Below are 25,493 nucleotides of genomic sequence, written 5' to 3' on the forward strand. Positions count from 1 at the left end.
ACTCACGAAGTCAGCTTGGAAATGTACGTTGCCAGACTCTGTGAACTCTGAAAATGTTCTTTATTTATAGAAACAGATCATAAACAATTTGTAGGGCTTCACTAGTTTTAACTCACTCACAGAAAAGCAATAAAAGCAAAAAAAAAAGCAAAAGGCGAAGGAAGTAATCCGCAGAACATGATTGCCACACTCTATCATGGACGAAAAAGAAAATAATAATAATAATCATTCGAACTCCAAGGCTTAAAAACAAATAATGACTCAATATTTAAAGACGTTTCATGTCCATCCCAATGCAGTGGTTGATCCTACTTCGGATGAAAATGGACAGTGTGGTAAAACAGTCTCTCTTGTAAGTCCACCACACTGTAACTCATAATAAATGTATCGTACATTTCGTAAATGGCAATGCTGTAATGATTTGTGCTCTCCTGTACAAGGTGCATGGTGTCTACCGTGACTAAACACTTTTTGTACTAGTGACAAAGCAGACAGCAAAACTAACCTAGAAATAGAGACTTTTTCATTGAAATTGTTTTTCAGTTCGGTCTTTTCAACTGCCCTCCTTCGTCGGGCAGTTAATGAAAGACCTCGGGCTTCTGCAAATGATAATGCCCTGAAAAACAGCGTTACCCTTATAATGTCGATAAACACATGATGTTTATCTCCTAATTTCAAATCAAGTGCTTTTCTAATTTAATTTGTTTACGCCAAGTAAATACTAAGGTAGCAATGAGGGGGCAACAAAACAACAGACAATTGTAAATTCCAACTTTAAAACGATAAAACAGTGAGAACTATCAAGGCTTTTTACCACGATCACGAGATTTTCAGATGGTAACGGACACTCCACTTGAAATGTTCAAACTTCTCTGTCGCTAGGCTTTGGTCTCCCTGACTCAGTTTGAACATACGCTGTGACTTGTTACATGGTGCTGTTCCTGAACCTTGCACAGAACCAACCTTCCTGCAGTTTCTTCAGTTAGGGTTGCACTAACTGGTAACGTACATTTCGGTCACGTCACGTACATTTCGGTCACGTATATTTCGGCCACGTTCATTTCGGTCACGTCACGTACATTTCGGTCACGTCACGTATATTTCGGCCACGTTCATTTCGATCACGTCACGTACATTTCGGTCACGTTCATTTCGGTCACGTCACGTATATTTCGGTCACGTAAATTTCGGTCACGTCGCGTACATTTCGGTCACGTCACATACATTTCGGTCACGTCACGTACATTTCGGTCACGTACATTTCGGTCACGTACATTTCGGTAACGTTCATTTCGGTCACGTCACGTACATTTCGGTCGCGTCCATTTCATATGTACCAGTTTAGTCCTTCTCTCACTAGCTAAAATCAATTTCGAATCGAAACTTGTAATTTAGATAATCCATGTAAGTAACTTAAAGACAATTAGTCTTACAATAATTGTTTGATTATTCTTGAGAAGAAAGAGGCTGTAACGTACATTTCATTGTTAAAATTACTCTCGGATTTGATTGTTTGTACTCTGTGTAACTGTATACAGCTGTTTGGAAAGTATGTGAATTTGTGAATATCCTTAAAGAACAGTCACCTTTATACTTAACATACAAATGAGTTTGATAGATAGCTAATTTGGCTGTAAGGGAATCGCAATGTGAGGCTAACGAGCATTTCTGCAGATTTTGGGACATATAAGAACTGGCGTCTCTCTCAGAAGGAAGAACTTTGGAAGAAATTCACCAAGACATAAAACAATTGCTTGTATGTGAAGCATACATGATATTAATACAGGAAAACATCACAATCAACTACATTACGACTAGATCATGGTGAAGTTGGTGTACCTCCAAGTTGGGACAGTAACGAACATTTCATCTTCACCTACTCCAAGCCTCATTTCAGAATTACATTTGTACTTGTGAAGCTGAAAGTTTTGGTATAAGTTGCATAGATCCAACCTTTTATTTAGTTCATGTTTTTACATATGACAGTGGGACATCATTTGGACCTTCTTATTGGGTTTCAGTGAATACGGTAATGTCTTCCCAGCAAGTCTCAGGCAACTATCCGTCACACTAACAACAGGTAATGCGGTACTGTCTCACCCAACAAGTCTCTGTCAACTCTCCTTCCCATCAACAACAGGTAACACGGTAATGTCTCCCAAACAAGTCTCTGTCAACTCTCCTTCCCATCAACAACAGGTAACACGGTAATGTCTCCCAAACAAGTCTCTGTCAAATCTCCTTCCCATCAACAACAGGGAATACGGTAATGTCTTCCCAACAAATCTCTGTCAACTCTCCTTCCCATCAACAACAGGTAACACGGTAATGTCTCCCAAACAAGTCTCTGTCAACTCTCCTTTACACTAACTACAGGTAATGCGGTACTGTCTCACCCAACAAGTCTCTGTCAAATCTCCTTCCCATCAACAACAGGTAATTCGGTTATGTCTCCCTAACAAGTCTCTGTCAACTATCCGTCACACTAACAACCGGTAATACGGTAATGTCTGCCCATCACGTCTCTGTCAACTATCCGTCACACCAACAACAGGTAATACGGTAATGTCTCCCCATTACGTCTCTGTCATTTTTCCGTCACACCAAACAACAGATAATACGGTAATGTCTCCCCAACAAGTCTCTGTCAACTATCCGTCACAAGAACTACAGGTAATGCGGTACTGCCTCCATACGCCCGTTTTGCTTGCGAGGTTAGCACGCCACTCTGAGAAATTCCTTGCTAGTGCTTAATCAATGCCGATTGCTGCTACAGCGGGCCGTGTTGCGAGTGTCTTTAAGCATTGCCTGGCAGCAAACCCGAGATTATTCCCAAGCTTGTTTATATATTTGAGGTATTCAGCCTGATAGGAGAAGCTCCGTTCACCTCCGCAGCGGTCTGATAAATGGATTACACACCGTGAAGAAATTCCTCCTAGACTAACCCAGGCTCCTCAAAGACTCTAATTCCTAAACTTTGGCACTTTTTTCTTTTGGGGTAAACCTGGCATATTTTCACCTGCACAGCGTAAAACCCACCATCCGCTTCCTCAATCACTGGATAACAATTTGGTCATACCGTCGTCCACGCCGTTTAGGAGTTGTTTGTTGAGAGAATCAGCACCAGCGGTATCCACTGTGTTGTTGTGGAAGCCAGTTATCTCGGTGTTAGGAGTTCACAGTGATACTCAGCGGCCGAGAAGGACTGAACATAGCTGTGGAACGCTGTTGTGGAGTTTTTATGCTACCAGTTCCCCTTTGGCTTCAACGCGTCATGGAGTAACTCAGCGTACTTTAGCGAACGATATTTGGAAAAAGTTGCTCTCACAGGTTTGGATTCTATAATTACGATGGCCACACCGCAAGACGACGTTAAAACATCCCTTACTGGACCACAGCGGAAAAATGTACATATAAGCGACGAGAAAGCCGAGATTATTGAAATAGCGGAAAAACACGGGCCTCTGTACAATGCTATACCGTGTATGCCATTACCAGTAGCTGTCATGTGCTGCGTTCTCAATATCATCATCCCAGGACTAGGTAAGTACTTTATCATCATCATCATCATCATCATCATCATTACAGAACTCGTGTCCTAATTATCATCATCGCCTTCACACTTAAGCATGACAAAATTACACTAGGAATGTTTACAGATTTCAACGAAAGATTTAATTTTCAGATCAGTCTTACAACAATATACAGTAGAAGAAAAGTAAAAGCTGTTCTGGAGATATTACTATGCAAGTAAATGCTGAGAAGTCAAAACGAAGTCATTTATGCAAATATCAATTAAATGATATTCTCAAATTTCATTTTCGAAGTCGTTGCTTAATATGATTTTTTCGGTCAATTACGTCCAATAAGCATATAAGAGTGTTCCAAACCATACTCACTTATGTAATTAATGTGTGCAGCATTGAGCGTTCCCTTCGTCTCAACGGCGAACCTTGTGTAACATGATTAAAAAAAAACCAAAACGTTTAACTTTCACCGATATATGTTATTGACATGTCAACCCCATAAATGTTCAACCAACTGACGACATTTCATGAACATGTTAGGTAAATAAATCTATTTCAGCTCAACGACCACAGAAGCGTCTAATTAGAAAAATGTAAACTGTAAACATAGCCTAACGTCAGTGGGTGAGATCCGCCTATCGTGATGTGTTCATTGCAGAGATTGTCATGTCAATTTTAATCTTAGCTTGGGCGTCTGAGCCGCTGCGTGTTGTAAATAGCATAGCGATTTCCCTGTTTAATATACCATGATGCACCTGCTGTGAGACTTAACCCTTTCAGCTGTGGTTCCACCTGCTGGAGTTAAATGTCATCGATTGTCTTCGCTGAGATTGTTGATGTATTAATAAACGATTACCCAGGAACACGTCTTAAAGAGACACCATATTTCTTGAGCTGATGGCTATTTCCTGTTCAGGACAAGACTTTGTGCTTGGGGATCTTCGGGAAAAATAGCAGTTCTACCTTGAACATAAGGACCATTCTTATTAAGAGCCAATCTTGTTGGTAAACATTGAGGTGTTAAAATGGTTACGAAACTTCTAATCTAGACAATTTGTTCGAATCTACCCCCATTAAATGTTTATCAATTACTTTATGTTGCCAAAACGAGTTCTATTTATTGTGTGTTACATATAAGGTAAGTATTAAACTGCTTACCTATCATGAAAATCTGAAACATCGTCTCCGCATAAATATAATCCTAATACACTCTGGGTTGTTAGTTTGGCGACCTGTGTGTTGGTCTGCACAGTGACATCAGTTTGAGGTTGGTTTGTTTCAGTGTAACGCTGGTATGCTTTAGGTGTTGTCCTGCCCGTTGTCGACACATATGTATGGTCTTATTGTGTATCGTAGTGTATAAATTGTTCTCGTCATAATCTGGCCGACATTTTGCCGACGTGACGTTACATTTTAACGCTGACTCTTTTACGCCGCTGTAAACATATACGCCTTTTCTCCCGTTGTATACTTCAAGGTCTAATTCGGCTGATAAGAAAATCTCGGTCTTATGGTGAATCATAATGTATGAATTGGTCATGTCATAATATGCCTGACACATTGCCGATGTGACGTTAAATGTTAACGCCTAAAGCTTTTAGCGCTTTAAACAAGTACTTTTCATCACCACGCTGTAGACTTCAAAGAAGAATCACAAAACCCCGTGCCACTTGCTTGTGTACGCGGGAAGTACTCCTTTAACGCCAGACAGCTGTGGTACCATTTTACAGCATCACTGCAAGTGGTAACAGCCATTGTATTCCTTTATGCTAACATTTCCTCGTCAGGATTCTCTTGTTACTAGGTATCGCGTATCAGCGACTACAGGCGAAATACGTTTGGCAGAAATTCCAAAGCGATTCCTTCACGGAACGGTATCCCATGTAGTGCATGTGTTGAGTCCGGTTCTTACCATTTGTCCCCCTCGCCCCTTCCGTAACCTGATATGGAAGACGGTCAAATTCGTCCCTACTCGCCCCTACTCGCCCCATCTGTCTGACAAAGACATCCCGTTCCATTTGGTCCGGTCCATCCCCACTCGCCCCTTTCCGTCACCTTATATTGAAGACTAGGTCAATTTCGTCCCCATTCGCTTCATCCGTCTGAGAAAGACATCTCGGTCCCAAATGGTCCCACTTTGTCCCCGTTCTTCCCTTTTCGAAACTGAAGATTCAGATCTATTCTTCTCGCTTATTAGAACTGAATCCTACTGGCGACATTTGACGTTTTTGCACCTGTACCGGAATGATAGATGTCACGCGCACATGCGCAGAGGACACAAGTGATGAGTTGTAAATATGCAAATGTGCTAGCGTGCTATATCTACCACACAGATCGATATACCTGTTGCAAGTGTTGTGAATTGTGATCGATCTGCAGCTAATGAACTGTATCTATTAATGATTGTTTGATCAGGGCACTTCATCATGATAGAGGTTAATTACTTATGCATTAATTATACAGTCACGAACTGTCTCACTAACTAGCCTTTTCATTTGACTTAAGACATTTTGTCAGACAGAAATACGGATTATTATTCCTGGATTGTCTCGAATCTCAGAAATATTTGAATGTCACGACACCAATTTCTGGTATAATGATTGTGAAAACACACATTGCTATGACGTTCCTGCGACGAGTTTATAAATACTGCCTGATATTGGTGAAAAACTAGACAATATTTCCGAAGACATCACGCCGGTGTTTACACATGGTGAATCCCAGCGGAATCCGGCAGCCAGGGCTTGAGACATTGTGTTGACATTAACATTGACATTAACAGAGTAAAACAAATGTACATTAAACTGGAATTAACTTATGGCTTGTTCAGATCACTACCATTGTACAGATCATTATAGATTGATTTTGTATCTATTGTGCATTAAGATGTGTCTATGAGGGGTGGGGTGGGGTTGGAGCTGGCGAGGAGGTAGTCAGGTGGTGTGGAGGGGGTAAGGAAGGTGGAGAGAGAAAAAGAATGCGGAGGATGTGGAGAGACAGAGTGTAGGGCGAGGAAGGTGGAGAGAGAGAGAAAGAGAGGATGGCGAGAGAAAAATAGTGTGGAGGCGGTGGAGAGAGAGAGAATGGAGGGGTGAGGAAGGTGGGGGTGGAGACAGAAACAGAGGATGATGGAGAGAGAAAATAAGTGTGGAGGCGGTGGAGAGAGAGTGGAGGGGTGAGGAAGGTGGAGGAGTTGGAGAGAGGGAGTGGATGGATGAGGAAGGCGGAGAGAGTGGAGGAGACGGGGAGAGAGACGGAGAGATAGGGGATGGAGAGAGACATAGCGATAATGGAGGGGGACGGAGGTTGAGAGAGTGAGAGAAAAAGTGTGTGTGGAGGGGGATGAGAGTGAATAGGGGGCGTGTGTGCAGAGAGAGAGAGAGAATCAGAGAGACAGAGACTTTAGGATACCCTTTCAAAACACGACGCCCGTTGTTAAACTTGGATACAAATTAAACCTTCTATTCGTCAGTTCTATTAGTCAATGCATTTGACTTGCTATTCTCACCGTGGCCATTTCCGAGCAATTATTACAAGTATGTCCTTGGCATTTCTGAATCCAATATGTCTTTGTCAGATACCGCATATTCTGGTCTCTTCGGCCTCAGAGTTCTTGCGTTACACACTGTAAAAACATTTTAGGCGTTTTGATAAAAAAGGCAACCGACCATACTCAGTTTCATTATATTTTGTCACTGCGACGACGTAAAAGGCAAGTTATTAACTGGAACGACTCACGTTCGCCCCATGATCACCCGGCATTGTCACAACTAGATACTGATGTATACCACTCAAAACATATTAACGAACACCCTTAACCATAGCCACTGGGTGTACATCACATGCTCCTCAGCATTTTAAGTAGTATATTTTATCAGTGTCAGATAATGTCACGGTTTCCATGGTTTCTGTCAGTGTTTCACTGTCATGGATTATTAAAAGTGGCTTGGTGCTGCTCATATTATCATTTCTTATAGGTGGGAAAAGGTCGACATGTGGGTGGTACGATAATTCGTCCCAGGTGACGCAAAATGTAAATCAATTTGGCCATGAACCTTCCTTCATAATAAGAATCATACGATGCTGACGCGTTGAAGGTTGCTTTTTGTTGCATGGGGTGAGTAAGTCAGTTTAGTTTTACGCCGCTTTTAGCATTATTTCAGCATTATCATGGCGGGGTCACCAGAAATAGGCTTCAAGTACTGTATCCGTATTGACACAATCGAACCCGGGTCTTCGGCGTCACGAGCGAGAGCTTTAGCCATAAGGCTACCTCACCGCCTCCATGCAGCATGGACGAATATGAAGTTGTAACATGGAGTCCAAAACATTCAGTATTGAATATTTAATAGTGTCACGCACACGCGCGAATGAGCACACTAACAGTCACGAAAACAATCATCGATGCATGCACGTCGTTATTTAAATGCATTATTTAACCCCCATTTACACCCACCTCACCCTGTAGAAATGGACCCTAGAAGGTCCGGGTTTGAAGTGATCTTCACCTAGTAACCCATGCTTGTCGTATTAGGCGACTAACGGGTCGGGATGGTCAGACTCGCTGACTTTTTGACACATGTCAGCGGTTCCCAAATGCGTAAATCGATGCATATGATGTTGATCACTGGATTGTCTGGTCCACTCTCGATTATCTACAGACTGCCGCCAATATTGCTGCATTTGGCGTAAAACTCACTCACTAACTTGTAGCCATGGAAAGCATTTTGTTGCTTCAGCCTCAGGGAAACAAACTGTTTGAAATTCGTTGATAAGGGCAATAATATATTAGCGCAAGAGTTGCTCTTTAGGGTTTGGCATTTAAGAAAGCGCTTGACGGCAGGGAAAGTAATGTGGTGCCAGAATAGTAATACAACTGTTTCACTGCGAACTGTTTGGTCCGGATTATTTGGCCAGACTAGGAGTCCACCTGAAAGCAACGCCAATATTGTTGAGAGAGATTATGAACCGAACAAAACCCATTAAACCACAAAGCACACATCCTTCATCCAATCAATGGAATGATTGTAATACGGAAGGCTAGATGGTCGCTGTGCTGGCCATTAGCTTGTGTTATAACACGATAACACAATCCAACTTCTATAGCGACTGGTGGATATCAGTCAAAGTACCACCAGCATCAACGTCATTTATTCCCCTTATTTCCTCTCACAGGAAACCAACAACTTGTTTCTGTCTTCAATACCGGAAGTAGCCAGACTAGATGGCCATTGATTTAGCGACTGCGGTCAGCGGTGAGGTCAAGGGAATTGTATCAACAATATTGATTAGGTGAGGGTCATTGACCGGAAGCTGGCTTGTGAAAATATGTAAACAATGGCCATACCATGTTCCCCAGGGAGTTGAGATTGACAATACGATCTGTCGTTGAGACAGACATCCAGTGATGGAGGGACAAAATGCCAGCGCCTTGTGCATGTACTAGTTGTTGGGTGGATATGTACGCTATATAAATATTCAGTTAAAATGCTACTAACAATTATCGATATTTTCTGTCTTGAAGTCATGTTTTGTAAATGTTGTCACGGTGAATTCCAGTGGGATGATCTGATATCAGAGAATTGTTGTGAGATTTGTGAAAATGTTTCGATCGTTTGTACTTTAGGAAATCCTTCGTGAAAACATACAGTCAACACACGACAACGGTCGGTTTCATACTGTAGGTTTTTACTCAATCATTTCCGATTAGAGACATGTAAAGGCGGCAATTTAAGACGACCTATGGAAACAGTAGGATGTTTATCATGTAACTTTCTTATCGAGAAATACAGCTCCTTGTCCAGTGTTTGTGGTTGACATGTTTTCGTAGGTTCGAATTCAGGCTTGTCGGAGTATTTCCCTTGATGTCTGAAAGTGTCATAAACCACCCTCATTCACTGACTCACTCACAAAGCGAGCCATTATGAGGATCGTGTGGTCACAACACCAAGGATGGTAATTTATGTACACGGTATTACACGGTATGTAATATGGTAAACATCCTAAACACGTACCGCAGTGATCTTCACATGACGTCCGTTTTAACTAGGAGAGAGGAAGGCTTTCACTGGATCACTAAAGGGTAAAAAAAAAATTTCACTTGAGGGCAATGAAAGGTCGCCCCCTCCACCTCCCCAACGCACATGGGATTTACTGCATTTAAAATGCACGTCTGGATTGATTTTACTTCCTTTTCCTTTTGTTATTGTTGTTGTCTTTGTTTGTTTATTTATTGATCTTTTTGGCGTTTTGGGTTTGGGTTTCAGAGAACAAATACTTCATTGCAGCATAGGTGTTTTTAACTGATATGAATAGATGGTCATGCAGGGGTACAAATAATAAACTGTAAATGAGAACAAATCAGGTATTAAAACGAAACCTAGTCGTAATATCCTCTTTTTTACCTGAGGAAGAAGTGATCTTAAATGTTTCGTGATTTTTGAGAAGACGACTTAAATTGTGAGTGTCTTTGTTACTTGACGAATTTCACATCATCGGTCGGTGAGGTCGAGGCTGTTCATGCTATCAACCATTATTCCGGGTGGTCCGGATTCGGTTATTCACAGGTCTACATGACATATTTAGACTACTGCTGGCTACGGTGTACTTATTGGGTTTTGTTAACGTGATATGTAACGTTACTTCAGCAACGCCGTACTCACAAAATGTCTAGGTCTTTGAATCTAACGAGTGTTTCAGCAACTTTAAAAATGGGGGATCTGGCGGTAATCGCTACTTGGCGCTGATAAGCTTAACAAACGATATAATTGTTTTTAGTCCTAACACATAAAACGGAAGAAGGGCATTCTAAACAAAACGTGTTATAAATAACGCCAGGTTTCCTTGTCTAAATCTCCTGCTAAGTACAATATTGATGCAATTAGTTTAGATAGTAAACAGTTGAATAAATATTTATTCATTAAAAAACGTGGTTGTATTCTTGCCCAGAAGTTGTTTGCTTTTAGTGTGTAGGTGCCTCAACTTAACGCGTCTCACAAAACAGGTAAACAGTCGGTTTTAGATGGGAATTGTGTTCTGGAGATCGAAACCTCGGTTGTCGGAACGGAAGCTTCTCTTTTGCAAATGAGTGAGTTCAGTTTTACGCCGCTTTTATTCCAGGAATATCGAGGTGGAGGCCGCCAGAAATGGTCTCCACATATTGTACCCATGTGGGGAATCGAACCATGAGCTTCGCATGACGAGTGAACATTTAACAATAAGGCTACCCCACCGCCCCCTTTTGCAAACATACTAATCATCAGCAAAAAGTAAGAGTGTGATTTGGGTTGTTGTAATGGTTGTTGTTGTGACCGTTGTTTACCTGGCACACAGCAAAGGTCCCGTTCAGTGACGTCGGCCTGTATATGGCCGAGTGCTGACCATGCAATCCAGTGATTGACATCATGAGTGAGGCGTCTCCTAGACAAGCCATGACTACACGATCCATTAAATCGCTGGTGCTGATGGTGTCCGTAACTGGATTGTCTGGTCAGTTCTCACGTACATGTTTTACAGACTGCTTTACACAGCTAGAATGCTGTTCACTCTATAAGTGACCTCCCATAAGGTTTTGTCAGACTCAGTGGGGGAGTGTAACGAAAACGCTGAGACTAAGTTTACTTAGACTGCTGTTCAGCAGAACCTTAAACAACCCGCAATAACCAAGTAAGAAAGGAACAATTAGTCTGTCGTACAGACCCTGAAGTACATATATCCAGGAAAGCCCTCGCAAGTCTAGAAAATGTGGCAAGTCTAGATTTCCATAGCTTCAGAGAAAGGAAGAAAGTCTCAGGGCTCCATTTCATTATATTATTTGTTTTTCACTATGAACGTTTTTTTCAGTAACTAGCTGCTAGTCTAAGGAACAATGTCCAGAGATTTAACGTGTTATTGCTGGAATATTGCTCAAAGTGGCGTAAAACTAAACTCACACACTGCAGCGTTAAAAATATGCACTCACTGTCTCATTAAAAAAAAATAATCTTAAAGCTTAAACCCCTCAAAAAGTATATTGCTTTCTTTCTGTAATTCTAATACATGAGAACGATTTGAAATATTCTATACAAGCGTTGCAGGCAGTTCCCATCCATAGATTCAAACCTGATAAAATGCATCAGCAGGTTGTTTTCGTGAGAAACACACTCAACTATAATTGCACTGATCTCGTTAAAATATTTGTTGATTAAAAATACGTAATCACATAAACGTGTTGATGGGTTTATGAGAATGGTGCACTAATTGGCACCCGTAGGGAGCCAGATGAAGGAACGCCCAAGTTCGTCAGATCTTTTTCAGGTTTTTTTTCAATCTCACTTTTTAAATACACCGTTTGGAGTTTCAAGAAACCTTAAACTGCATAATGGCCGCTTTGTTGATGTATTCCACGGGAATGCGCGCGTTTAAGGTATGCATTCAGCGTCTTTCTTGACGTGGCTTAAACGTAGGGTAATGAGCCCTCTCAAGTTCCCGTCAAGTAATCCATCACGGTCGACACTTCTATGAGTCGGAGGGAGTACTTGGGGCAGTGAGTCACCCCTCCCTTTTTTCGGACAGTCTTAGAGTTGGTCTTCGTCAACCCGTGTTTGTCTGTCTTAAGAGGCGACTAACGGGGTGGTGAAAGAGTGCTTAATGTGTCATCGTATCCTAATTTCGTAGATCGATGCTCATGATGTTGATCCCCTGAATGTCTGACACAGACTCGATTAATTACAGACCGAAATCATTAAGTTGGAATATTTCTGAGTACGGCGTTGAACAACAAACAAAATAAACATTACACAGAGAGTTTTTTTCTGCTGAAAACGTGATCATTCTATACAGAACTGTTAAAATGAAGGTTTCAGTCTCAAAATGGGTAGTCTAGCTGTTCGTTGTTACATGCTGTAACATCACTTAAAGTTACGAAAAAACTCTACTACGACCAGTTATCGCCGCGTAACAGTTATCACCAACACCTGACTGTAGCGCTTGTAAAGAAACAAATATTTTAACGAGATCAGTGCAATTATAGTTGAGTGTGTTTCTCACGTTATCACCAACACCTGACTGTAGCGCTTGTAAAGACAGTATGGTTTTAACTCTCGTAGCCCATCTATCGTTTTAGTGAGGTGTCAGTGTGTGAAATGCAAATCAAACTGTTTTCTGAAGCGCTACAGTCAGGTGTTGGCAATATCTGGTACGCGTCGATAACTGGTCGCTAGCCAGTACTTCAAAGACGAATGCTTTTATCTCACATTGATAATTACATGGAGAGCAAAACATAACTTAAAAACTGCTCGAAACAGCATTAATCCTCACTCACACTACTTTCTATATTTACAAATTCTGCTGTAGGTGACCAAGCTGTTAAATTAAGCGGCCGTGATGTGGCCATGCCGACATGCCGGGTTCGAGTCGTCATGTGAGACACATTTCTGATATTGCTGAAATATTGCTAAGAGCTAAGAGCAAAACTAAACTCGTTCACTCCTTACACTATATTCATAAAAAGGAAGGCATCGAGAAGGATGCATTCCAAGACGATACGCACTTTCATAAACATCCCCTCATGTTTAGTTACAAATAGAGATAGCACAACACACCGCGAGGGGTATTCTCGTCGGCAATCGTGCACTTCCGCCAGATAGTCCCAAGAGGCCCTGTTAAGGATGTTCTGTTTACACTGTTATTTGCAAAGCCTCGTCGGCTTACTGATTACATGGATTGACGTGGCGCGTGTGGTTGCTATGTTCAGTTTCTTGTCACGATGTAAGTCGGAACAACCCGAACATATGCGAAAATACCCGAACTCAACAACATTGTACAGAATTTGTCTTGTGATAATGTAACTTCGTTGCCGAATTGAAATAAAAAAAAAATGAACAACATTTGGCTATCTGGTGTCGGCCTGACTTGGCCGTTATGTTTGTTTTGGTTTAATATAAACACAAAGAGCTTGTGGTTATCCTGGGAACACAGTGTCAAGAACACTGCCGTCTGTAGTGATAAGACGAGCTAGCAAAAGAGAGATATCGCTCTAACATAATCATTTCCTACTTATGATTAAGGTAGGCATACGTAGATGCGATAGTGTTTGTATTCATCGTTCTGTGATGTTCCATTCAAACAAACTTCTCTCTGTTTTCCACACAGGCATTTGATACTGGACAACTGTTCTGTAATCTCCACAGGGGACCTGCTCTGATCTGCAAAATCACCTGTGTGGGGAGACACGCATTGGGCAGAGGAGACCTGTTCTGAAAAATTATTTGTATGGGGAGACAGACTTTGGGTACAGGAGACCTGTTCTACAAGCTAATCTGTATGGGGTGTCACGCAGTGGGCAGAGGAGACCTGTTCTGCAAAATAATTTGTATGGGGAGACAGACTTTGGGTACAGGAGACCTGTTCTACAAGCTAATCTGTATGGGGTGTCACGCAGTGGGCAGAGGAGACCTGTTCTGCAAAATAATTTGTATGGGGGAGACAGACTTTGGGTACAGGAGACCTGTTCTACAAACTAATCTGTATGGGGTGTCACGCTTTGGGCAGAGGAGACCTGTTCTGCAAAATAATTTGTATGGGGGAGACAGACTTTGGGTACAGGAGACCTGTTCTACAAACTAATCTGTATGGGGTGTCACGCAGTGGGTAGAGGAGACCTGTTCTGCAAAATAATTTGTATGGGGAGACAGACTTTGGGTACAGGAGACCTGTTCTACCAGCTAATCTGTATGGGGTGTCACGCAGTGGGTAGAGGAGACCTTTTCTGTCATTACGTATGGGGAGACACGCATCGGTTAAAGGGGACCTGTTCTGAAATCTCGACAGGAGAGCTGTTCTGCAAAATAGTCTGTATGGGAGACACATTTAAATTAAAAATTAGCCTCAGTTAGTTGGGAGATTCAGAGCTAAGGGCTATCTAGACTTGCTCCCATTAGACATTAAAAATTGCAGGAAGGGCTCTCTTGATCGTCACGCCGAAGACCCGGGTTCGATTCCCCAAATGAGTGCAATGTGTGAAGCCCATTCCTGGTGTCCACTGTCGTGATATTGCAAGGATATTGCTAAAAGCGGCTTAAAACTAAACTCATTCCCTCCCTCACTCGTTGAGGAAGGCGTGGGGTAACCGGAACCGGTTCTGCCCTCTCAACTCAACCGGAATTTTATTGTAAAGTATAAAAGTATTCAAGGACACCATCCAATACCCGTCCCATAGTCTCATGCTGCAAGACGACTGCCATCGATTTGAACACAGTCATCTAATGATGTATGTGTACACGGTTTATTGAGCTGAATCGTAGATTAAACAAACAGGTGATTTGATCAGCTCTGTCTGCTTTCAAACTATCCCGGGCGGTGTTTTTCCATGTTCGAGTGTTGCGTAAGATGCACGCATGGGAGACTCGGTATTAATTACAATCAATGTGACAGCGTGGATGCGCTGAATCCGCCACTCGATGAGACAGCAAAGATCGAACGGGGACATATGAGTAGGAAGTCCTTGAAGATTCATCGCCTTAGTGCATGCTAACTGTCTTCTACTGATTATTTTTACGCGGATTTTTTTTGTTTGTTTGGGTCAGGATGCTCCAGTGGGTACGCGGTTTATCGTCGTCAGTGATGAGTGAGTTTGGCGAAGCATCATAGATTGCAGTGACCTAGTTTAGAGTACAGTTCTCGTATTTGACTAACGCTTAACGTTTGAATGTGTATTTTTTCATAGAAACAAGTAATTCATTTTAAATTCTAAAGGAGCCCCAGTGAGAAGTGTGATTCAGAACTTCATTTGGGGTTTTAGCTTTACAGAATGGGTTCGACGAGAGGGATTTTGAGACAGACTCTCTTCCTCTCCCATCCTGCCGGAGATCGAACTCGCGACATTCCATTCTCCGAGCGGACGCTCTAACCACTGCATCTCGGAGCTCGGAGGCGGTTTCGTTGACATGAATAGTTTACTGTAGGCTTGTTATGCATTTCTGCATTTTTACCTCTCAAATTAGTCTGTGTTTTGGGAGGCACGTGTCTGTCTTTTGGAAGTGAACGGTATGCGTAAGCGAGATGATGCACAAGCAATTAAAACTGAAACGGGGACAAGCAAGACACAAATGGAAATGGGGAATTACATTGGACATTTTTTGTCACTGATGACACATTAAGAAATGCCTACCCTAATTATTTTCAAATGTTCTATACCAAACAATCTGTATATTGTAGGCACCAAACGATCGAGCTGCCTGAATATTGCACGAGCTGAGTATTGAAAAGTGCGAGTCATATGTATTGATACATGTCTGCAATAAGAATTGTTTCGTTTGTCCCATTGTGACCATCAACAGCAACACCAAACGCTACTGACGATTTCAGTTGCTGCAAACATGACTGAAATATATGTGCTGTGCACGCCATATTCTTCAAGTATCTTCTCAAGATACCTCTTCTCTCCACAGATCCCCACGTCTTGAATGCCACGTTGTTTACCATACCTCATTCTACACGCGATACGTTTTATTGCTTTCATTCAAGTATGCTTACACTACACCGAAATATGATATAGAATAACAGCCCTGTAAGTTGGCTCTGCTGGCGCGGCGATGACGTCATGGACTGACTTTCTGCAAGTGCCGATTCCAGGACCAGATACGTCAGCTGCAATCTCCTTGCTTCTTATAAAACAAACCCTTCATAAATACCCATGTGAAGTTCGCTATGTGATATCATCGCGTGATCTTCTAAACATGTCTTTATGCATATTAACATTTCATTTCTGAAACAGCGGGAATTAAAACGATTGTTTTTTCGCCCTGGAGCACTGCCAATATCCACGATTTTATGGTTTAAATGTTATAGATCGCTGATAATATTTCCCGGTTCAGTTCCGTTTGCAATATACATGATAATGTTCATTTCAGTTTTCATTTCTGAACTCGAGCCATGGACCAAATACAAAAATATTGTAACATAACAGCAGTCTTCAGTCGGTTGGTTCTTTTTGTTGTTAAACGTTGCAGTTAACCATGAATACCCCAGTGGCACTCAGAAACATCATACGGACTCCGAGCCCACCAGTCCTTGTTTCACCCATTAATACCGTGTGCCAGGCAGGGACCAACATGTGCTATTATTTCAATTTGTTATGGTGGGACGCGGCCAGGGATCGAACCCGGCTGTCCGAGCAGACGCTGTAACTACAGCGGAAGCTTTCTAATCCAGCACTCATTGGGACTGAGGAAATAATCCGCTTTAGGCAATGTGCCGGATTGCAGAGCTGATGATAAATGTACAAGCCACGGAATGGACTCGCATATTATGCCGGTGTTGACAACTTGCTGTGTCAGACAGATGCCGGTTTTTACAGCTTTTTCCTGTCCTACTCTTCGTAGAAAGTATCGTTGACATAATGTGTTAGTCATTTGGTGTATGTTTGTTCTGCTTTACTAATATGTTTTGTTAGCTTGTGTTAACGCCACACTCCAGAAATATGGCGGTTTACCAATATGATAAAAATCTTTTACCCATCTGTACAAATATGAACGGTGGTAAAACATTTTGATCATGTTAAAAAACCCCACATATTCCCAGTACTACCAAATCTTGATTATTTTCACGTTATTAGTAGGGAGAACGTCTAACTTTGAAGTATCATAACCAACTTATAGTTAAAACACCCGAAACACACACAAAAATTCTAAATCTCATCCTTTTACGTTTTAATATTACACCCGTCCCCTCCATTATGAACTGAGGTACGTTGGGTTAGCCAAGTGGTTAAAGTGTTCGCTTCTCACGTCGAAGACCCGGGTTTGATTCCACGTATGGGTACAGAGTGGTTACAGAAACCCATTTTATTGTTGTCCCCAGCCGTGATATTTATGGATGGTTGCTAAAAGCGGCGTAAAGCCATTCTCACTCACTTAAGCGATTCCACGTATGGGTACAGAGTGGTTACAGAAACCCATTTTTTTGTTGTCCCCAGCCGTGATATTTATGGATGGTTGCTAAAAGCGGCGTAAAGCCATTCTCACTCACTTAAGCGATTCCACACATGGGCATTCCTGGTGTCCCACGCAATGATATTGCTGGAATATTGCTAAAAGCGGCATAAAACGTGACTCCCTCACGGTGCAATTCTACTGACACACCTTGACATTATTGAGAGATGCCATACAGTTAACCAGCATCAAATACCATGACAACCAAACTTGTGGCACGGGATTCTAAAGGCAAGGGCTTTCACACTGCAAAGGTCGTTTCTAAATAAAAACTGTTGTTTCGGCAGCATGTCGATATCTATTCGGTGATCTTTTCTAACCGTGCGTATTGTGTATATATAATATATTTCAGATGGCTATCTGGTAGCAATGTCGGTTACAATGTGTCAGTCTAATAACACCGACTGGAGTGTTATGACTGTGTGCATATCATATGTATGTCATGTTATATGTCAGTGAATGTTGCCTGTAACATTCGTGTCAGAGATTTCCCAACAAGCGTATCACTGAGTGAGTTTACTTTTACGACGAATTTAGAGTGAGTTAGAGAGTGGATTTACCGTGACTCCGCACTCAGCAATATTCCAGCTATAAGGCGGCAGTCTGTAAATAATGGAGTCTGGGCCAGACAATCCAACAGGAACATCGATCAGCGCAATTGGGAACCGATGACATATGACTCATTTGATTTTGTTTTCTAATAAATCGATCCTATATCAATTAATACCACTTTCCCCCGTTGTTTTACTTTTCGGGTCTTTGCTGAGGACCGAACTCATCAGAGCTAAGTCTGGACCACGCAATCCAGTGACTGACATCATGAACATCGATCTACGCCGTTCTGACACAGTTGCATGTGTCAGCAAAGTCGGCGTCCGCGGTGCATTCTCTTCCGAACCTTCTCTGTGACTGTTCTTGTGCTGTCAGACGGACGGATAACTTTAACAGCGACTTTCAATCCAAAATCACTCATCAGTGATTTGATCGTACAGTTAGACGGTCCTGAACATCTTTGTGCACGAACAAGATCGACAAATAAAATTAAATGTCTACCTTTGTTACGTATTCAACCCAAGCAATCACTATTTAAGACCTTCATAGGTTTCTGCATCACGATCTAAGATATTATCTATCAAAATAATTCTTCTAGTGTGCAAAACTATTCCAAGCACATCCGGTGGGTTTTCAATGGTGTCCGGGGAATTATGTCCTATTGATTGATAAAACACATCTCCCAAAATCCTGGCCTTTTCCAGGAAGGTGAAAAGAGATCGATGTAAATATATTACGTCCATCGGCCCAGAGGCTTCTCTCTGGTATATTAGGAACAGCTGGAGACATTGATTGATTGACAGGTGCGTGACAGTCCATTGGGAGGTAATTTCACGAGACAAAGCCAGTAAATCCCGCAGCCGTTCACACAGACGAGTTCTGCATCCGCCTTCCACCCTCAACCGGAAGTTCTCAGATCTTCAGACTTGCGCAGTGGCGTCACAGCGTAGCCGAGTCGGTGCTTCGCTATTTTTAGAACTGTGAATGATGTGTTTGAAGTTGAGTTTGGGTGGCATAGTCGCGAGATGTTGCTGACTAGAGAAAAAATTGTCTGGAAGGATAAAACAGTTTATATTTGATCATAGAAAGTCATGTTCATGGTTTGTTTGTTGTTTAGCACTTAGCAATATCCCAACTGAATAAAGGCGGTCTGTAAATAATCGAGTCTGGGCCAGACAGTCCAGTGATAACAGCATGAGCGTCGATGTACGCAACTGGGATACGCAGTCAGCGAGCCTGACAACCCGATCTCGTTAGTCGTTTCTTACGACAAGTATGGGCTGATGAGGACCAATTCTAACACGGATTATGTTCATGGGCCAAGACTCCTGATTACCTCTCAAAAATATTACATTCGTGGACCATGATATCTCGGTCATCAGAGACGTGGTCATTTAAAATGAATTCTCGAAAATATGGGGAGGAAATATGCATATGTTAATGCGCTTCCTTGATTGTCTTTTGCCGTATTTTTAGCTTTTAGTTCTTTGAGGAGCCAACAATTCCATATTCAGAATTGTGTCCCTTAGATGAATCATAAACTTAAGTTTCTTCGGTTCGAATCCCCCATTTGCCGTATATCAGGTTTGACAAAACTATGTCGTACATCTTCGTGTCAGACCTGCGACCTTTCTGACATTCGTTTCGCACATGGATACAACGTGTGAAGCTCATTTCTTGTGTCTCCCCCCCGTGATATTGCTGGAGTATTGCTGATCGTGATATTGCTGAAATATTGCTAATCGCGATATTGCTGGAATATTGCTGATCGTGATATTGCTGGAGTATTGCTGATCGCGATATTGCTGGAATATTGCTGATCGTGATATTGCTGATCGTGATATTGCTGGAATATTGCTGATCATGATATTGCTGGAATATCGCTGATCGTGATATTGCTGGAGCATTGCTAATCGTGATATTGCTGGTGTATTGCTAATCGTGATATTGCTAGAGTATTGCTGATCGTGATATTGCTGGAATATTGCTAATCGTGATATTGCTGGAGTATTGCTGATCGTGATATTGCTGGAATATTGCTAATCGCGATATTGCTGGAATATTGCTAATCGTGATATTGCTGGAGTATTGCTGATCGCGATATTGCTGGAGTATTGCTGATCGTGATATTGCTGAAATATTGCTAATCGTGATATTGCTGGAGTATTGCTAATCGTGATATTGCTGGAATATTATCAAAAGCGACCTAAAACCACACTCTTCCTGACGTTCCTTTTGTCATCAGACTGACACGCCGTATTAAAACTGCAGTCTAGTGGTCAAAGTTCCAGAAGATTTCTAACTTTCATACATTTCGCCTCCTCTGCAGACCTTGTGAATGACGCATACAATATATCCTGCTTTAAACCGCCAAGCGGACACCTAACAATGCACTGGGCTAGATTGCCTTTGAACACGACCACTTCCACAAACACCTGGGGTCGTTCAAACAGTTTCTTCGCTTTATCAGTGTGCGTGTGTGTGTGCTAAATGCTTCAACTGCCGTTCTCTGAATTTGCTGTATCGTGTTTTGATGTGGAAATATGACTAGTCCTGTAATGTAGTTCGTCATTTGAGACCCAAGGTATCTCGTTAGTCCGCGAGAAGATAGACACCATATGAGAAATAGGACTCCCGTGTTTGATGATGATTAACATGGAATAAACTGTGGTTTAAAGACGTTGTATTCGATACCCGCATCACCATTGCACTTGCGGCTGTGTTTCGGAAACTGTTTTCAAGGTTGAAAACGTGTTTAATGATTTGTTGAAAAATTATTTTTAAGTTTATGTTTCCATTGGCCCAGACGATCACGAAAGTACCCACAAAATACACACAGAGTGTATTGTAAACAGTCGGAATAGTTAAACATTCATTGACGCCCCTTTTACTGATTAGTTGAATAAAGCAGTTATTCAACATCCACAAATTAAATTAAGTATGTCTATTTTCACAAATCGATCCTGCTTCTTTTACGTTAGGAATGACAATAATTATCAAGACGAACTAATGTCACGTTCACCGTGACATGTAATTGTTCACCGTGACTCTGTAGTCACCCCTTTAAAAATGTATATCTCGTCTAGTAAAACAATCTCAAGTGTAAATGAAACAAAAGGGCGCTTAGTGCAGACTTCAAAGAGTCTGTCCGGAATTCAACAAACTAATCAAACGTCCAGATAGCGTGAAGGTCACAACTGATTTGCGCTTCGGTTCAGAATTGGAAATATTAAAATAACTCGAACATGCGTTGTGTATGTGACGTCTGTGATATTAGTCACGGGATGATTTTGAAAATCTAACAGGCTTACATTCCCGCGCAGTGACTGCAAGATTAAGTGCAAGAGTAAGATTAAGAGTGAAATTAAGATTAACTGTAAGTGTAGGTGGAGGTGTAAGACTAAGCTTAAGTGTAATCGTACGGAAAGGTGTAGGTGTAGGTGTAAGACTAAGCTTAAGTGTGATCGTAAGGAAAGGTGTTGGTGTAGGTGTAAGACTAAGCTTAAGTGTAATCGTAAGGAAAGGTGTAGGTGTAGGTGTAAGACTAAGCTTAAGTGTAATCGTAAGGAAAGGTGTAGGTGGAGGTGTAAGACTAAGCTTAAGTGTAATCGTAAGGAAAGGTGTAGGTGTAGGTGTAAGAGTAAAATTAGGTGTAAAGGTAAGACGAAACGTGTAGGTGTAGGTTTAAGAGGATAACTAAGTGTGCGTGTAAGTGTACGTGTACGTGTAAGTGTAAGTGTTGATGTAAGAGAAAAGAATAAGCGTACGTGTAGGTGTAAGAGTAAATGTAAGGGTAGGAGTACTTTTATGTGTAAGTACAAAGGGAAGTGTAGGTGTAAGTGTAAGTGTAAGTGTAAGTGTAGATATAAGTGCAAGTGCAGGTACAAGTGTAAGAGTAAGTGTAAGTGTACCTTAAATGTAAGATCGGGGATCGTGTAGGTGTAGGTGTAAGTGTAAGTGTACGTTAAATGTAAGATCGGGGACCGTGCAGGTGTAGGTGTAGATGTAATTGTAAGTGTACCTTAAATGTAAGATCGGGGACCGTGTAGGTGTAGGTGTAAGTGTAAGTTTACGTCGTTAAATGTAAGATCGGGGACCGTGTAGGTGTAGGTATAAGTGTAAGTTTACGTCGTTAAATGTAAGATCGGGGACCGTGCAGGTGTAGGTGTAGATGGATGTGTAAGTGTACGTGTAAATCTACATGTAAGAGTAAGTGTAAAATCAGGAAATGGTGTAGGTGAAGCTGTAAATGTAAGTGTAGGATTAAGTGTAAGTGTAACACTAGGAGATGTTGTAGGTTTTAGTATAATTAAAATAATATATTGATATAATATAATAAGTGTAATTAAGTGTCGCCGTAAGAGTGTATGTAGCTGTCAGAGATAGCGAAAGCGTTTTCTCTTTAGAGTGGTCAGTATTTATAAAAATATATAATTATCTTTATTCCCCATTCAGATGAAACTATCATCATCATCATCATCATCAAAATCTGCAAGCCAATATACATATTGTATACTTATTCTAAATAGGTATGAACACGTGAACGAAAAAAGGAAACAATTTCTTTAAAAGAAATCATAGCATGAAAATATACAAGGCATATTCATGGCAAGTATTCTCGTTATAATGCGCCTCGCTTAGGAACAAAATATCATTATAACGTCATTCTGTTAAGGAGAAATTTCAGTAAACCATATGACTCGAACATGACATCTCGCAATATCTCGTTCACGCGAGATGATTCAAGTAATAGCTCGTTCGTTCGAGAATATTTAAGGAAAGCATTCGTTTACGGATTTATCCAAACCGGATTCTCCTAAGGCAAAGGCTGTAATTTCTTTGCTTTTCCCTGCACATATCTTGTCCACAAGGGGAATTGAACCAATTGCCTTTCAATTGATCAAAGAACGCCTTAAGCGCTATGCTACTCCACCGGCCCTCAAAACAAGACACCTGACCATGGAAGAAACCCTCAAAGCCCCTCTAACATCCCATAAAACAGCCAACATACCGTATTCTGTATTCATACCTTATTAGACCGTATCATATCTATTTATTGCACTTTTGGCTTTCTTTCCCCTCTGCTCCTCTTATCACCGTCAGTTACAGCGCTATGTCGGCATCGTTTGTGGGAACGCGATGGTTTACATTCACAAGATGAGTCTGTTAGAAACATCGGCACAAACTGTGTCTGAATGAACAGACAGCGATACCATTGGGACATCAGTGATAAGAGTAAGTATACATCAAAGATAAATCACAAGCTACTTTACTATCACGGAATCTCCAAATCAAGAAAGAAACATTACAAAAATCCAGCAAAAAAAACCCGTCTATATACCAAGAGATCCACTGTTTCAGCACCATTTGTGCCCAATGCCTTGCAAATGGTGTAGCTGTGGTGCCCAGAAGAGCAGAGCAACGTACAGAACATTGGTTCTAGCCTTGATCCAATGGTGTACTGAATGCTATAAGCCCATGCATGCATATTAATTCTATCCTTTAAAGAAGCAAGTCTGGATAAGCAAACACCAAAGACGTCAGACTGTTATTTATATACAGAACAGCAAAAGAAACACAACTCTGTTTTTGTCACGTTTTTGAATAGTAGACATAAACATGCGTTTCTTTTCCTGTTCAGTATATTTTTTAGAAATATTCTTTTAAAGAATTAAGTGTTACCTTAGAGACTTACGCAAGTCTGCATTGATTCCACACTTCACCATTTCAAAAGAGAAGAAGAACTTCTCCATCTGGCATACTAACATTAACACCCTCTTTGGCTCTGTTCCAAACATTGGTAAGGAATGTCCACTGAAGGGTCAAGTGGTTCCTGATGATTACCAGATACCTGAAGGGTGGCATCAGAAATAAACATAACGCTAGATATGTCTTGGAACAAGCCAGAAACCAAACATTTACAGCGTTTTGTTGATGGTGTTGAAGAGGAATTCCCCTGTTATGGAGAGAAGAAATGAGTCTGGGGTTCGCTTTGAACGGTATTGCAGTTATGTCAGACCGCGAGATGGGAAGGAATCTTGTGTGAGTGAGTGAGTTTAGTTTCATGCCGCACTCAGCAATATTCCAGTTATTGGTCGGCAGTTTGCGAAAAGCGAATCTGGATCAGACAGTCTACTGATCAACGACATGAACATCGATCTACGTATTGAAATTCGATGACATAAGTCGACCAAATCAGCGTGTCTGACCATCCGATGCCGCTAGTCGCCAGTTACGACAAGTATGGGTTACTGAAGATCAATTCTAACCCGGATCCTCACAGGTTTAGGGTAAACGAAACACTGTACAAACAAAAATACTGAAAAGATATTACAGTTAGTAATTTGTACGAAGTTTACACCATGGCGTATGGTGAGGATTTATTTGGAAAAGTAAAAACAACATAGGAATGATGGAACTGAAAGATGTTACAGCGACAGCTGTTGGAAGATGTGAAAAGGTATTTGCAGTTATCTACGGTTAATGGCGGACACCTTTTATACGACTTTTCGTGATTACCCTCGAGATGTATGTTGTTCAGCTGACAGCTCCAAGAGTCTTATTCTTCTTCAAAAAGAATGTTTCTTATTAGTGTTTTGCAATTTTCTTGTGATATTTTATATACTCTGTATTTTATAATGTATGAAATTTCGATTTAATGAAATGCTAACAGAAAACCAAGGCTCTGGAATGGTACTATTATTGGTATTACTGGGAAAGACGAGATGCGTACTCTGTGTTAGTTTCTAAAGACATAATCGAGTATCTCTTTCCATGCCGTTTAAACTGCGATGAAACATATATTTTTTGCGAGAATCTATATTTCTATCGTAAGGTTCTAAAACTTGACATCTGCGCTTTAAATGGGAACATTTTACAGCAGCATTGGTTGATGAAAATTCAAGATTTCTTTGCGGTGAAAGCGAAGAGGGTGGGGGATTCCAGTATGGATCAATAAGGAGATGAATTACCGGAGGATAGAACCTGTCTACTCTGAGGGGCGGTGGGGTAGCCTAGTGGTTAAAGCGTTCGCTCGTCACGCCGAAGACCCTGGTTCGAATCCCCACATGGGTACAATGTGTGTATGGTGTCCCTGTCGTGATATTATTCACTCACTCTACTGTGATATGCTAGGACTCTAGACCTTTCGATATTCGCCGGATTCTCTTAAACCTCCACTAAACCCTCTACGTTAAAGGTCCATACAAAGGTAGTGAAATTAAGTCCCCATGGTCCCTAGTATGGTGACCTTCCTTCAGTTGTAGTTGTTGACGATCTGTAGTATGTATTTATACTGTATCGTCCATATAGTGATATTAGTTTTAACTTTCCACGCTAGTTTTAATGTTAATTGTGATATTCTAGTTGTTTTACTGTCCTTCACAATACACACACATTCCATTTCAGTGTTAAATGTTCTCGTCACGATATGGCTGAAGTATTG

At 41.3% G+C, this 25,493-nt stretch overlaps 1 protein-coding gene across 2 annotated transcripts in view; it reads left to right on the plus strand.

The window, feature by feature from the left end:
• The first annotated feature begins 3,201 nt into the window (after window positions 1–3,201).
• The window catches only part of LOC137295434 (protein stum homolog), a 90,362-nt gene continuing 68,070 nt past the window's right edge, over window positions 3,202–25,493 (plus strand). For both annotated transcript variants that reach the window (XM_067826801.1, XM_067826802.1), the window contains exon 1: window positions 3,202–3,543. In XM_067826801.1, the coding sequence (XP_067682902.1) occupies window positions 3,351–3,543 (193 nt within the window). In that variant the 5' untranslated portion in view covers window positions 3,202–3,350. The remainder of the gene's footprint in view (window positions 3,544–25,493) is intronic.

The sequence above is a fragment of the Haliotis asinina genome, chromosome 8 (assembly GCF_037392515.1).
Source record: "Haliotis asinina isolate JCU_RB_2024 chromosome 8, JCU_Hal_asi_v2, whole genome shotgun sequence".
NCBI classification, from domain to species: Eukaryota; Metazoa; Mollusca; class Gastropoda; order Lepetellida; family Haliotidae; genus Haliotis; species Haliotis asinina.